Source organism: Mustela nigripes, chromosome 9 (genome assembly GCF_022355385.1).
Source record: "Mustela nigripes isolate SB6536 chromosome 9, MUSNIG.SB6536, whole genome shotgun sequence".
NCBI classification, from domain to species: Eukaryota; Metazoa; Chordata; class Mammalia; order Carnivora; family Mustelidae; genus Mustela; species Mustela nigripes.
In genome coordinates this window covers 68,560,734-68,574,794 of record NC_081565.1, presented here as the reverse complement: position 1 = coordinate 68,574,794, position 14,061 = coordinate 68,560,734, and the positions used below count along the sequence as shown (strand labels likewise).

Below are 14,061 nucleotides of genomic sequence, written 5' to 3'. Positions count from 1 at the left end.
TCCCAAGCTACGATATCCAAAAACACAAGCAACAAAAGAGAAAAGAAGGTGAATTTCACCAAAATTTTAAAATTTCTGACACCAACAAGAAAGTAAAGAGACAGCCACAGAATAGGAAAAATATTTACAGGTCATGTATTGCATAAGTATTCAGAATATATAAAGAACTCTTGTAACTCAATAACAAAAATTTAAAAATCCAATTTAAAACAGGGCAAAGGATCCAAATAGACAGTTCTCCAGAAAAGATACACATAGGCCCCCTGGCACAAGAAAAGATGCTCAAAGTCATAGGCACCAAGGGAATGAAAATCAAAACCATGATAAGATACCACTTCGCACCCACTGAGCTGGTTATAATCAAACAGACAAATAACAACAAGTGTTGGCAAAGATATGCAGAAATCAACACCCTTGTGCACTACTGATGGAGACGTAAAATGGCACAGCCACTTTGGAAAACGGTTTGACGGTCAGTCTTCCAAAGGTTAAACATAGATCTAGTAATGTCACTCCCAGGTATAAACCCAAAAGAAATGTGTCCACACAGAAACCTGTAAAGGAATGTTCACTGCAACGTTATTTGCAACAGACAAAAAGTGGAAACAACCCAAATTTTCACCAACTGGGGAAATGATAAAATGTGATCTATCCACACAACGGAATAGACTATAGCAATGAAAAGAGAAGTACTGACTCATGCTGATCTCAGGGACCTCTGGGGTTTGACACAATTTGAGAACCACTGACCCAGACCAAACAGCTAGCATGGGTATCATGGGTAATCTTCCCAGCAGCCATTTCCCTACCCTCCCTCTCAAGAGACCCCTGATTTTTAGGCATTGACCTCTCCCCCCACCCAGGCCAGCCACCTCCTGGAAGGAGGCTAACTCCATGCTGAGTCCCAGGGTCAAGTTCTGCTCACTTTAAGCTAAAAGGTGCATTCCCTCCCACCAGCCAGAGTCACTGGTTCAGGGCAGACCTGTGACTTAGGTCTGATCAGAACGGCTGCAGGACTTTTGTGGGAATGCTTGGATGGAAGTAGTTCCCCTCTGCCTCTGGAGGGTGCCCCATGAAAAGGTGAGGACTGACATTACCATAACCATCTCACGGCCAGTCTGAGGATAAAGCCTTACAGAAGGCAGGAGAGTCCTTGAATGAAGCCCTTAACTCAAGACATCAGGATATAAGAGCCAGTAAATGTCCTCGATGTTCGAGCCAGTCTGAATTAGAATTTTTCAGACGTAGTTACAAGCACCCAGCAGACAGACAGTCCAAAAGAGGGGGAGCCCACAGTGTTACATTCTCTCTGCACTCAATACACTTTGCCATTGCTTTGAGGACATCAAGAGATAAGATCTTAGCAGACCATTGAAATAACATTACTTTTTTTTTCACAATATACTTAATACAAAGAGCTGGCCATGTAATCTAGGCCTAAAAACGTCAGAGCTGGGCCATGGTATTTAACAAAGTGTCTCTCCCTGCTATTCCTTTTGTGTCTGATTTTCAGTGGACTCTGAATGGCATTCTAGGTGAGTTCGACGGAGAAAAGTGTTGGATTGTCCTTATTATCAGAAGAGGTGTGGCTGTGAGCCGGACCCCGATTGGATTTCACCACCTGGATTGGCATAGGACCTGATACTCGGCACATATGAACGTTCGCATGTGATATTCAAGTACCTGTTCCAACAGGTAAGAAACTCAAAGAACAGTAAACTACTCTCTTTTTTCCCCCAGCTATTAAAGTGGTGTTCTACATTTGAGTGATGTTTCGACATTTATGATGCGTTTCATGTACATCCTCCCAACAACCCAGTGGAGATTGGCAACTGGGAAATTACAGAGGAACAACAGGGACCCAGTGACTTGCTCAAGGTCTTGCACCATCATAAAATGGAATTTAGACTTCAAGACATTAGATTTAAGCCAAAGCCTCCCCACTATTGAGAATTGTCTCAAATATACCTTCACATAATAGAAAGATAACAGTCAACATTGTTTTGGCTCTCACTGTGGGCCAGTTACCAAGCATTACAACAACCCCATGAGGTCTAGGCCATTATTATCCCCACTTTACAGATGAGCAAACTGAGACCCAAACTGGTAAAGTGAGTTGCCCAAAGACACCTGGCTAGTCAGTAGTCAAGCCAGGGTTCAAAGTTCTTGACTTCTTGGTCAGAGGGCTTCTTCAACGAGTAGAGCTGTACCAGAGGTGGTTGCTCTATGTCAGATGACTCGGAGCTACCAAGAACCCACCAGCTCAGTAAGGACAGAAGTGATCCTTAACACAAACAACAAAGGACAATCCGACAATTCTTCTCATTCTGGAATTTGATCACACCAAGATTGCCTATAATAAGCCAGGACTTAGATAACATCTTATTAAACTTTGCTGACAGTTTTATTCTAACAATAATCATAATTGGGAATCAGGAGATGCATGGTTTAATTATGTTACCATTCCCCAAATTGACTTATTTGAAGGACACTACTGCTTGCTTAGCCAATAGTTATCCCTTCCTCCCACCACAGGACACATACACACACACACACACACACACACACACACACACACACACACTTCTCCACTGCTTCCATAATGCCAAAGCCCTCCTCCCACTATAGAAAGGGAAGAGCATAAAGACCAGAAGCACATTCCTAGACTCTTCTGCAGCTAGAGCACAGGTGTATGATCGAATCCCACCTAACGAGATCTGATGGGAAGACTGATAGGGGCCTCTGGAAAAGATCTTCCTCGTGATAAAAAGAAATGCATACGGAAGTACCACCTCTGCAATGGTAGATACGGTAGCGCCTGACTCACAGATATGCTGAGGTTAACAGTGTGGGAAGATGGAAAGAGCCTGGGTCCATGCAGAACCGCCGAGCAACCCTGTAGCTGGCCGAACTCTGGACTTCTCATTAGGTAAGATAGTTAGTGTACTTATCATTTAATCCACTTTAACTTGACTACTCTCTCACTCTCGCCCAAAACATCCGAACTCTCAAGTCTCAAGAGGCAGCTACTGAGAAGAACTCTGAAATTTTAGTCCAACGACCAGGGTTCTAACCTACCTACATGCCAGATGATCCAAATTGCTTAATCTCTCTGACCCTTACTTCTCGCATCTAAAAAATAAAGGCCACACTCCATAACACAATATCATCAATAAAATGGAGGTATGAAAATCATGGGATAATGTGTATCCAACCACTCTGTTAACAACAGTGTTTCACTCAAATAGTACTTAAATCAGATTTATTAAATTGGAACTAGCCATCTAACCCAACTCCCTTATTTTACAAAAGAGGAAAAGAAACATTGACTCCAAATGTCAACTGACTTGCTCAGTGTCACAAAACCGGTTGATAACATAATTAAACCATGCACCTCCTGATTCCCAAACCAATGTCATCATGTTACTCTCATGATGATAAGTAATGACCTAGATTAGATACTGAGCACTCATTCAATCAACAAGTGTTTGTCGAACAGGATTATATGCCAGGTACTACTCAAGTATTGGGGAATCCTTAATAAACAACCACCACCACCACAAAATGTTCCTACCCTATGGATTTAACAGCCTACGAAGGAAATTAGTCAATCTACATTTATGAGTATTTATTCAATGCCTATTATGTATTAAGCACTGGACTAAGATTTCTGTTCAAACACAAATCAAAATTCTTTGCTAAAGAATGTATAATGTGAAAAGTCTCCATTTTACTCAATAAAAGTCATATTGAAAATGACAAGTTCATTAGAAGGAGCTGTGACTAACCACGCCAGCCTCTGAAGAAAGTGGATAGAGTGGGGAACATGGCTAGAATTCCACCCTACTTGAAGCACCAAGACTGAATAAAGGGGGTTAGAATTAACTCACGTCCCTCTATGCTATCCAGACTTCAAAGGTTGGGTCAGTTGGAAAAGCCCAGTAGGGAATATTCAGCCACTCCTTCCATTCCCCAGGCCTCCATCAGTGCCCCCAACTCTCCTTTTGCTCCCTGATTATTTGGAATTCCTCCTCCTCTGACCTAAACATTCACACCCTAATAACCTGATGGGACAACAACCTAAACTCTTTGGAAAGAGACAGAGCAAGTGACTTTCAGCACTGCCTCTGGAAATGGATCTCAGGCAGCTGAGACTGGGCACTCAGTTGTTTCTTTGTAAGTTTTCTCTGTCAATTATATAATTTGAGACAGAATAATTAAAAGCTGTTGTTTTGTGGGGGAAATTCCATAAGTCCCATTCTGTGCAGGTCATGGCGTGAGGATGTGTGATACTGGATGACGGTCCATACACTTCTTTAACTTTGTGATTCCCTGGAAGAAAGGGGGGAAAGGCAAGCAGGGAAGGAAGAACAGGAAGCTTCCCCAGGGCATGGACGGGTTCCTCCGAGAGGTTCTTTTTTTCAAAATACCATTTTGTTCTAGTGTTAAACACATGGAAGTTTGTTTGTGACCGTGTACCCAGAAATACAATTTCACTTCCTGGGTTTGGATAAGTCTAGGAAAGTAAGTTCCAAAATTATCAATATAGGATCTTTGAATTCCCCCTTATTGGTTAAACAATCATCACCATTTGTGGACAGAAGGAGCCAAAAAGATGGACCACAAAATGAACCATGTGAGTTTGAAACAATTCCAAAAAAATCAACATTTTTTAACACAGCATTTTAACCTCTTTGACCTCAGTTGGGCCACAAAAATGCTAACTTGCCAAACTATTATTAGACTGGCTACAATTTATTGTTTCTCAGACACCAGACAACAAATACATGCCCTTTGGGGTCTACTTATCTATTCTAAGGAAGACTAAGTTCGGAAAGGGATAAAACCCAGTGGTGTCAACTCCAAGTGGGACAGGACGGGGCACACACAGGGCTGAGAAAGCAGAGGAGAACTCAGCATCCCTAACTCTCTGCTGCTGATCCCTCCGTTATTTACATACTCGATGCGGGTTAAAGTATCTGTACATCCACTCCAGGACAGGACCTAAGGCAAAGTACACCAACAATTACCTCTGGATCACAAGACAGTACATGCCAAAATGTTTCTGTGCAACCCTGTGGCAGGAGGGAAAACTGCCTAGCCTGCTAATCCCTTTATTATTAAGTTTAGCAGCACCGAATCACTAAGAATGAAATTCAAGATCCTCCAGAAAATTCACTGGGCGCCTACTCTCCTGGGACATCAGGTGGGGCACCACGTTCCTGCCTGGAAACTTGTCCAACCCTCTGCTTAGGAATTAGTTGCCACTGTCTCTGTGTCACAAACTTCCACCGGCAAACAAACAAATGGGAAAGACCTTTCATTCATTGATTCATTGTGGGGTTAACACAGCCTAGAGACCTATTCCTGCCGCTGAGAGACGCTGCCCCCATTCATTTCTCAAGGCAACTATATAGTGTGCTCTCTATTTAAAAAACAGCTCAGTCCTGTAGCCTCAGACTCAGGAAAGCGAGAAGAGGAAATCCCAGAGAAAAATAAGCAGATAGATTTAAAAGTCAGAAGCTAATCGTGCTGAGCCCTGACACAACCTTTCCAGATTGTGCGTGCCCAGTGGGTCAAAGGAGAGGGCACACATCTGCCTACATATACGCGCACCAAAGGTGCACGTGCGCGCGCGCACACACACACAAACACACACACACAAACACACACACCCTTGCAGCTCACGCTACATCTCCTGCAAGCTCAAAAGCACTTACTACCCAAGGATGAGGCCGCCAGGAAAGCTACCTTCGCCCAAAGAACTCTTGCTTTCTCCAACTTGAGCAATATTCCACCAATATTCCAAGGGGCGCTTCTTCCCGGGACCCAGGTCCTGCAAGGCTCCCTCCCCGCTGGCTCCACAACCCTTTCCCTTTCTCTAAAGCACAACGACTTCATGATTCCTTTTGGGGTAGCTCCAGTTCCGCGCAGCGCGCGCCCCATCCCTCAAGGCTGGAGCCCAGGTCTGCCCAGCCTCTCTCACTCCCAGGAAACTTCCCCGCCGCACCATGCGGAGTAAAGGCCATCAGTAGGAGGGCGGCAACGAGGGAAAGCGGGTCCCTGGGGCTGAGGGCCCCTTTGGAGCCCGGGCGCCAAGAGAGGAATGAGTGAACCCGAGCTGGTGCATGCCTTCTCCACGTGGAGGAAGGGAGGAAGGAAGAATGGGCGACATGCAGGTGTCCCTCTCGGCTCCCCGAGCTCCCATTTCCTGGCGGGGGAGGGGATCGAGGGGTTAGCCTCTCCCTGCAGGAAGCTGCCCCGCGCCCCCAGCCTAGGCGCGGCGAGACTTGCGCGCACCTTGCAAGCCTGGGAAGGGATCCCGTCGCTGATAACGCGCCCCATCCCTGGGTAGGGCTCCCAGCCTCACAGGGCGGGGAAAGAGAAATCTGGCTTTCTAGCAGGCCCCCGCATGGGTTCTCCCGCCCCTGCCCGCGCACGCCCACCCGCAGAGGCCCCCGCGCCCTCGCCCCGGGCAGCCCGCACCTGGATGTGGCAGGAGATCTCCGAGTCGTCCAGCAGCCGGATGGTGCATTTCATCTCCTGGCTGAGCGATTTGACGCTGGAGCTCCGAAAGTGGATCATTTTCATGGTCCTCCTGCCTCTCGGCACACAGTGGCAAGAGGCGAACATGCACCGCGGCCCGGGGGAGCGAGCGGGAGGCTCGAGGCCGACGTAGCGCTCGCCCGCGCGGACAGACACACTCGCGCACGCACTGTCCCGGACACCCGGGTGCGGCTCAGCCCCGGGACAGCGGCGGCGACGGGCGCCTGCGGCCACACATGCCTGACGGCCGGGGTGCGGCGGGCGGGTCCCTCCCTTCCCTCGCTCCCCTCCCTCGCCTCCGCCTCTCCGGCTCCTTTCCCCGCCTCCGCCCGTCGCGCGCGCTCCTGCGCCTCCCTCCGCCCGGGCTAGCGTGCAGAGGGTGCCCCGGGCCCGTGACCCTGGGCGGGTGCGCGACACACTCACTCCCACGCGCGGGGAGCCGCGGGAGGAGGAGGCGGAGGGGTGGCAGGCGCTGGTGGCCGGGGTGCCCTGGCAGTGGCCTGCTTCGCCGCCGTCGCCGCCACTGCGTCAGGCTGGGCCCGGCCGCCTCCTCCCTCTCCGGCCGCGATCGCTCCGGCTCCTGGTCACGCTAGTCCCTGCCCCGGCTCCCCCACGCGCCTGACAGCGCCCTGCTCTGCTCGGCCCCAGGGACCTGGCTGCGGGTGGGGGATGGAGGGCGAACCCGACCTGCACCAGCAGGGAGGATTCCACCGCGGGAGAGGATTCTTGGACCAAGGACCAAACCCCCTCCCCCCGAAAGTGACAGGAGGGCCTGGTATGGCTACCCCAGGAAATGGCTAATTGTAACAATCTCTGGGACTCATGGATATTTTTTAAAGCCTTTATTTTATTTAATATTAACTGGGAGTCCATCTCCTTACCAAAAAAAAAAAAAAAAAAAAAAAATCAGGTATGCCTGCCTGCTTCTGTCAGTAGAGCATATTGCACTTGATCTCGGAGTCGCTACCTTGGGGGTAGCGTGTACTTTAAAAAAAGAAAAAAAAATTTTTTTTAACAACAGAGCTTTTCTTTTTTTTTTTTTTTAAAGATTTTTTATTTATTTATGTGACAGAGAGACATCACAAGTAGGCAGAAAGGCAGGCAGAGAGAGAGAGAAGGAAGCAGGCTCCCTGCTGAGCAGAGAGCCCGATGAGGGACTCGATCCCAGGTCCCTGAGATCATGACCTGAGCCAAAGGCAGGAGCTTAACCCACTGAGCCACCCAGGCGCCCCACACCAGAGCTTTTCTTAAGCAATTTCTCGTTTCTAACTCCCAATACCTCAGTATGATTTGTGGTACCTTAGACCTCAGCTAGAGGGTCCCTAACCTGCACCTCCCCCTTTAGGGACCTTGCTCCTGCCTCCCCTGCATAGAGATGTGTCCTGTCCTGTATTAGACCAATCTCTGGGTACTGGGGACCCTAGAATTCCCTGCCACCACCAGGGTAGTGGGGATAGGGGATCTGCTGCCCCGTGTCTAATCCAGGGTGGATCAAACACCTCTGTGGTGTAGCCATAGGCCCAAGGGGCAGCTGAGGGAGGTCTGTGGAGGCAGGTGTGCAGGGGTTGGATGGGGGTGGGGGGCAGGCATATCCAGGCGCAGGAGGAAAGTCTCTCCTCCTGCTGCCCTTTCTGAGCTGTTCAGCTTGTTCAAGGCAGTATTAAGGAATATTGTTAGAGGAGGGACTTTGCCCAGGGATCACCTCCCGCTGCAGCTGCACAGGTCCCCCTCATCCAAAGGTCCCCTGTCCCCTCAGGGCACTCTACTGGGCTAGATGTCCTCTAGGACATCCCCTGGGGTTGTCTGTTGTTTGGTGACAATTGCACTGGACTTGGACTCCTCCCTCTGCCTGCTTGCTTCCTTCTCATGTTGGTCACTAACGGATACCCCACGGCCAAACTCAGCCTCAGTATCTGCTTCTGGAAATGCCAAATTACGACAGTGTGTCAAGATAAGAAGATTTTACTTAACGGTCAGTAGCTTGATTGTTGCTTTTAAAAATGATGATAGTGTGTGGCCCTCCAAGTGTACTCTTGCCCAGGGATGGTGAATATTAGGGCTGGGCCTACGGGGGGGGGGGGGGGGGAGCATGAAGGGTCTGGGATGATGAGGATTTGATTCTTGATCCAGCTCCTGGCCAGCCCTGGGGACTTTGGGAAAGTCTTTTCCTTTCTTTTCTGAAATTCGAGGAAGAGCACATCTGCCTGCCTCACAGGTGGCTGAGACACTGGGCTGAGGCAAGTCTAGTAGAGGGCAGGTTATAGTCTGTAAAGCCCCACATGCGTGTATGAAGGGGCAGTGATGGGCCCCAAATGCTACTAGGATTGAATCATCTCTCCTAACCCAAAGAACATATCTAAGATAGACTAGAAATCAAAGAAAAGTCACCACCCAACACAGTCCAGGCTTTTCTTTTGAGGCTACCTTCTGGTCCATTCTTATTACCATGACCTTTTGGCTTCGAAAGAGTTCATGCTCAATACCCCAGAACTGTTACCTCAAATTTCAAGAAAGCTGAATGAGACCAGCAAGGACGGTAGGAAAGAGGACAGAAGAAAGATCACCCAAACTAGGTCTGCAAGGAACAGCATTTTGAGAAAATGAGAAGAATCGAGAAGAATCTGGGATTGGTTATCTGACCGGGTTTGGGATGAAGGCTGAGCGTGGCTAGTGTATCCGGAAGCCTTCAGCAGGTGTGGAAAACAACTAGGTAAGTTACCGCATATGTTCACTTGGACTGAAGCATCCACTGAAGACAAGGCTTTGGGAAACCAAGCAGCCATGTTCAAAAAAATAATGTGAAGAGAGAGAGGAATTCAAAGATGAGCTCAAGAGAGGAGTTGAAAACTGGACCCTTAGGGGCATGAGACTGGCTCTTGATGCAACTCCAGAGGAGGCGGTTGTAAGTTCCAGCTCCAGATTGGGTGTAGCGATTACCTCAAAACAAAACAAAAAACCCTGGACCACTTAAAGCAATGGCACATTCAGAGTCCTAAACTCTCAGCTCAAGACTCAGAAACTATAGTCTTTCTACGGCAGAGCTAAACGAGTTTTTTCATTAATTGAGCTGCAATTGGAAACCAAACTCAAAGTCAATTGAATTAATCCGTCTCACCCAAATTCATGAGTGAGAGGTAATTATCATTGAGAAAAGAGTGGGAATCTGGGACTAGAAATGTGAAAGGGGATCTGGATAATTCCTAGTAACTCAAACTCCCAAAACACAACTGGAAGCAGAAGCAAATCTTCTCCCCTTATATGAGGCTGTGCCTGCCCTGTTTGAAGACCCTGTTCTGATCTCACCTGAGGCAGGTACCTTGGAAATGGAAGCCATCTCATCCCCACCCCTGGCCCCCACCTCTGAATACTCACACTGTTAATACTTGAGTCAGACCCAGGCAGACCGTAGGAAGCCAATTACAAAGTCACCCCCAGGAATAGAAAGAATTGCAAGGTGTTACTAATTTAAATTGAAAAAGCTGTGTGTGATCAAACCTAAATTTGTCAATATGAGTGTACTTTCCAGTGACTCTGGTTTCAGAGTACTGTCTGAATTAATTGACTGATTTGGACCCAGCTAAATGAAAATGAGGAGGAAATATCCTGATTGTTGTTTAGAAAAGAATCCAAAGCATCAAGGAGATGGAAATATTGAAGTGCATTTTCATATGTGGCCAGCTTACCTCTCTTGTCAACTTGTCTCTAGAAGGAGCCTTCACCAAGGCTTTCAAAGAATCACTGGTGAAGGAAGCAGCACCATCTTTGAAAAATACCACAGTAGCTATTCCCTGTGACCAGAGGCTGTGAAAGACATGGCAGTTGAAAGGAGCTCCCTGATTTTATTGGGGACGATGAGAGTCTAGATTAGCAGAGGGCAAATAATTGTACTTAACCTTCAGCGCAAGAAGGACATGAGGACAGACATGAGCAGTTGGACCCAAGTAGACTTCAGAGTGATATGACCAAAGGGATTTGCTAATAGCTAAGCATCCTACTAAGATCCTATCTGGTCTGTAAGACAGACAAATTGTCTAGGTCTAGTGAAAAAAAGTCTGACTACCCCCCCCTCCTACACACACACACACAGAAAATTCCTCAGTCTGAGTCTGGTCTCACAGACAACCAGAAACACTTGAGTAAAGACAGGTGGGTCTACCTGAAGAATAAGAACATTGGTCATACCAGTGAAGAAATGACAAGGTCTCGTTCTTAATAAAGACATGTCAATGGGAGAGATTGTAGTATTTCATGCTCAGTGTATCTTATGCTCTTATAGTATCTTATGCCTCTCCTTGTCCTTCATAACCCATGGGTCACAGCTCTTTGGTGAGCCACAAACAGAAAACAGGTGGTCTGCCACAAGAGATCCATGGTTGTAAATATTGAGCATTGATAGAAAAAAACATTTTTAAACATTTTCACAGCCATCAAAAACTGGTAATTGAGGGCGCCTGGGTGGATCAGTGGGTTAAGCCTCTGCCTTTGGCTCAGGTCATGATCTCAGGGTCCTGGGATCAAGTCCCGCATCAGGCTCTCTGCTCACCAGGGAGCCTGCTTCCCTCTCTCTCTCTGCCTGCCTGTCTACTTGTGATCTCTCTCTGTCACATAAATAAATAAAATCTTTTTTAAAAAACTGGTAATTGAAAAAAGAAAGACCTAGGTATAACTCTAACAAAATATGTACGAGGTTTATCTGGGAAAACCAAAATTGAAGATAGACATCCAAGAACTAAATAAATGGCAAGATATTCCATGTTTGTGGATGGGAAGGCTCAACACTGTTAAGATGTCAATTCTTCCCAACTTGATCTATGGACTCTGTACAATTCAAATCAAAATACCAGCAAATCATTTTGTGGATACCGACAAACTTTTTCTAAAGTTTATATAGCAAGGCAAAAGACCCAAAATAACCAACACAATAGTGAAGATAAACAAAATCGGAGGACTGATGCTACCTGACTTTAGGATAACATAAAGCTACAGTGATCAAGACAGTGTGGTATTGCAGAAAAAAATTAAAAAGACAAATAAATCAATGGAACAGAATAGAAAGCCCAGAAATAGACACATACACAAAACAGTAAACTGATCCTTAAGAAACAAAATCAACCCAACATAGAAAGGTTAGGGTTTTTACTATTATTACCTTTTTATGTGCTGGAACCGTGGGCATCCACATGCAAAAAAAATTAATCTAAACACAGACCCTGGGGCACCTGGGTGGCTCAGTCTGTTAAGCGTCTATCTTTGGTTCAGGTCTTAATCCCAGAGTCCCAGGATTGAGCCCAATGTCAGATTCCCTGTTCAGTGGTGAGTCTGCTTCTCCCTCTGCCCCTCATCCTGCTTGTGCTCTCTCTCTCTCAAATAAATAAGATCTTTAAAAATAAATAAATAAACACAGACCTTAAGCTGTTTATAAAAATTAACTCAAAATGGGCCACAGACCTAAATGTAAAAGGCAAAACTATAAAACTTCTCAATAAACAATGAATTTTGGATCAGTGAAAAAAAATTTAATTTAATTTTTTAAAATAAACTATAAACTAGGAAAAAAAAAAGAACTTCTCAAAGATAACATAGGAGAAAATCTAGGTAACCTTGAGTTTGGTGATGACTTTTTCTTTTCTTTTCTTTTCTTTTTTGGTGATGACTTGTTAGATACAACAGCAAAAGCACAAGTAGTTGGACAACATTAAAATTAAAAACTTCAACTCTGCAAATGACACTATTAAAAGAATTGGAAGACAAGCCACAGACTGGAAGAAAATATTTGCAAAACACATAGTAGACAAAGGACATCTACCCGAAATACACATACAACTCTTAAAACTCAAAATAACAAAAACAAATAATCCAGTTTTAAAATAGGCAAAGATCTAAACAGATACTTCACCAAAGATACACGGGTGGCAAATTAGCATATGAAAAGATTCTCACTATTACGTCATTAGGGGATTGCAAAATTAACAGTATTGAGACACTACTACACACTTACTAGATAGCTCAAATTCAGAAGAATTTTAGAAAAGCTAAGCTGTTCACTGTCTCCCTGCATGTGAATGCTGAAATTATGCCAGACATACAACATTTGGGAGACCAATTTACGGCAGAGTAATCAAGATCAAACACTGGAGGATATCAAGGAATCATACATTTTTTGACAGTTCCTAGGAAAACCTGCATAATAATACTTAAGATGTGCCAGATGGCAAGTTGTTGGGCTATTTCTATATTAATAAAAATACTCACAGTTTGTTTTAATCAATAAAAACAAAGGACACTGACTCTCATTTTTTAAAAAAAAATAGTTAAAATTCAAAACACTAATAATACCAAATGCTGGCAAGGATGTAGAGCAACAGAAGGTCTCAATCATCACTGATAGGAATGTAAAATGGTACAGCCACTTTGGAGGACACTTGGGTAGGTTTTGTTTGTTTTGCATTTTGTTGTTGTTTTTATTTATGTAGTTTCAGAGGTAGAATTTAGTAATTCATCAGTTGCATCTAACACCCAATGCTCATTACATCAAGTGCCCTCCTTAATGCCCATAACCCAACTAACCTTTCCCCTGACCCCTTCCCCTATAGCAACCCTCAGTTTTGTTTCTTAGAGGTCAGCATCTCTTATGGTTTGCTTCCCTATCTATTTTCATCTTGTTTTTACTTCCCTTCCCTATGTTCATCTGTTTTGTTTCTTAAATTATACATAGGAGTGAAAACCATATGGTATTTGTCTTTTTCTGACTGATTTATTTTGCTTAGCATAATACTTTAGCTCCATCCACATGGCAAGATTTCATTCTTTTTGATGGCTGAGTAATATTCCTGTGTGTGTGTGTGTGTGTGTGTGTGTGTGTGTGTACACACACACTTCTTTACCCACTTACCAGTTGATAGGCACTTGGGCTCTTTCCATATTTTGGCTGTTGTTGATAATGCTGCTATAAACACTGGAATATATGCATCTCTTTGAATCTGTATTTTGTATCCTCCAGATAAATAGCTAGTAGTACAATTGTTGGGTTGTAGGGTAGCTCCATTTTTAGCCTCTTGAGGAACTTCCATACTGTTTTCCAGAGTGGCTGCACCAGCTTGCATTCCCACCAACAGTGTAAGAGGGTTCCCCTTTCTCCACATCCTCACCAACATCTGTCATTTCCTGTGTTGTTAATTTTAACCATTCTGACAGGTGTGAGGTGGTATCTGACCATGTTTTTGATTTGTATTTCCCTGATGATGAGTGATGTTGAGCATCTTTTCATGTGTCTGTTAGCCATCTGGAGGTCTTCTTTGAGAAAATGTCTATTCATGTTTTCTACCCATTTCTTAACTGGATTATTTGTGGGGGTTTTTTGAGTGCTGATTTTGTTAACTTCTTTACAGATTTTGGAACTATTCTATAGGCTGCATTTTAGTCTTACTGATTATTGCCTTCATTGTGCAGAAGTTTTTTTATCTTGATGAAGTCCCAATATCTCATTTTTGCTTTTGTTTCCCTTGCCTCCAGATA

The 14,061-nt window shown here is 45.1% G+C and overlaps 1 protein-coding gene across 2 annotated transcripts in view; it reads right to left on the bottom strand.

The window, feature by feature from the left end:
* Window positions 1-7,259, bottom strand: part of FRMD3 (FERM domain containing 3) — a 324,332-nt gene extending 317,073 nt beyond the window's left edge. For both annotated transcript variants that reach the window (XM_059411794.1, XM_059411793.1), the window contains exon 1: window positions 6,487-7,259. In XM_059411794.1, coding sequence (XP_059267777.1) covers window positions 6,487-6,633 — 147 coding nt within the window. In that variant the 5' untranslated portion in view covers window positions 6,634-7,259. The remainder of the gene's footprint in view (window positions 1-6,486) is intronic.
* Window positions 7,260-14,061: the final 6,802 nt, after the last annotated feature.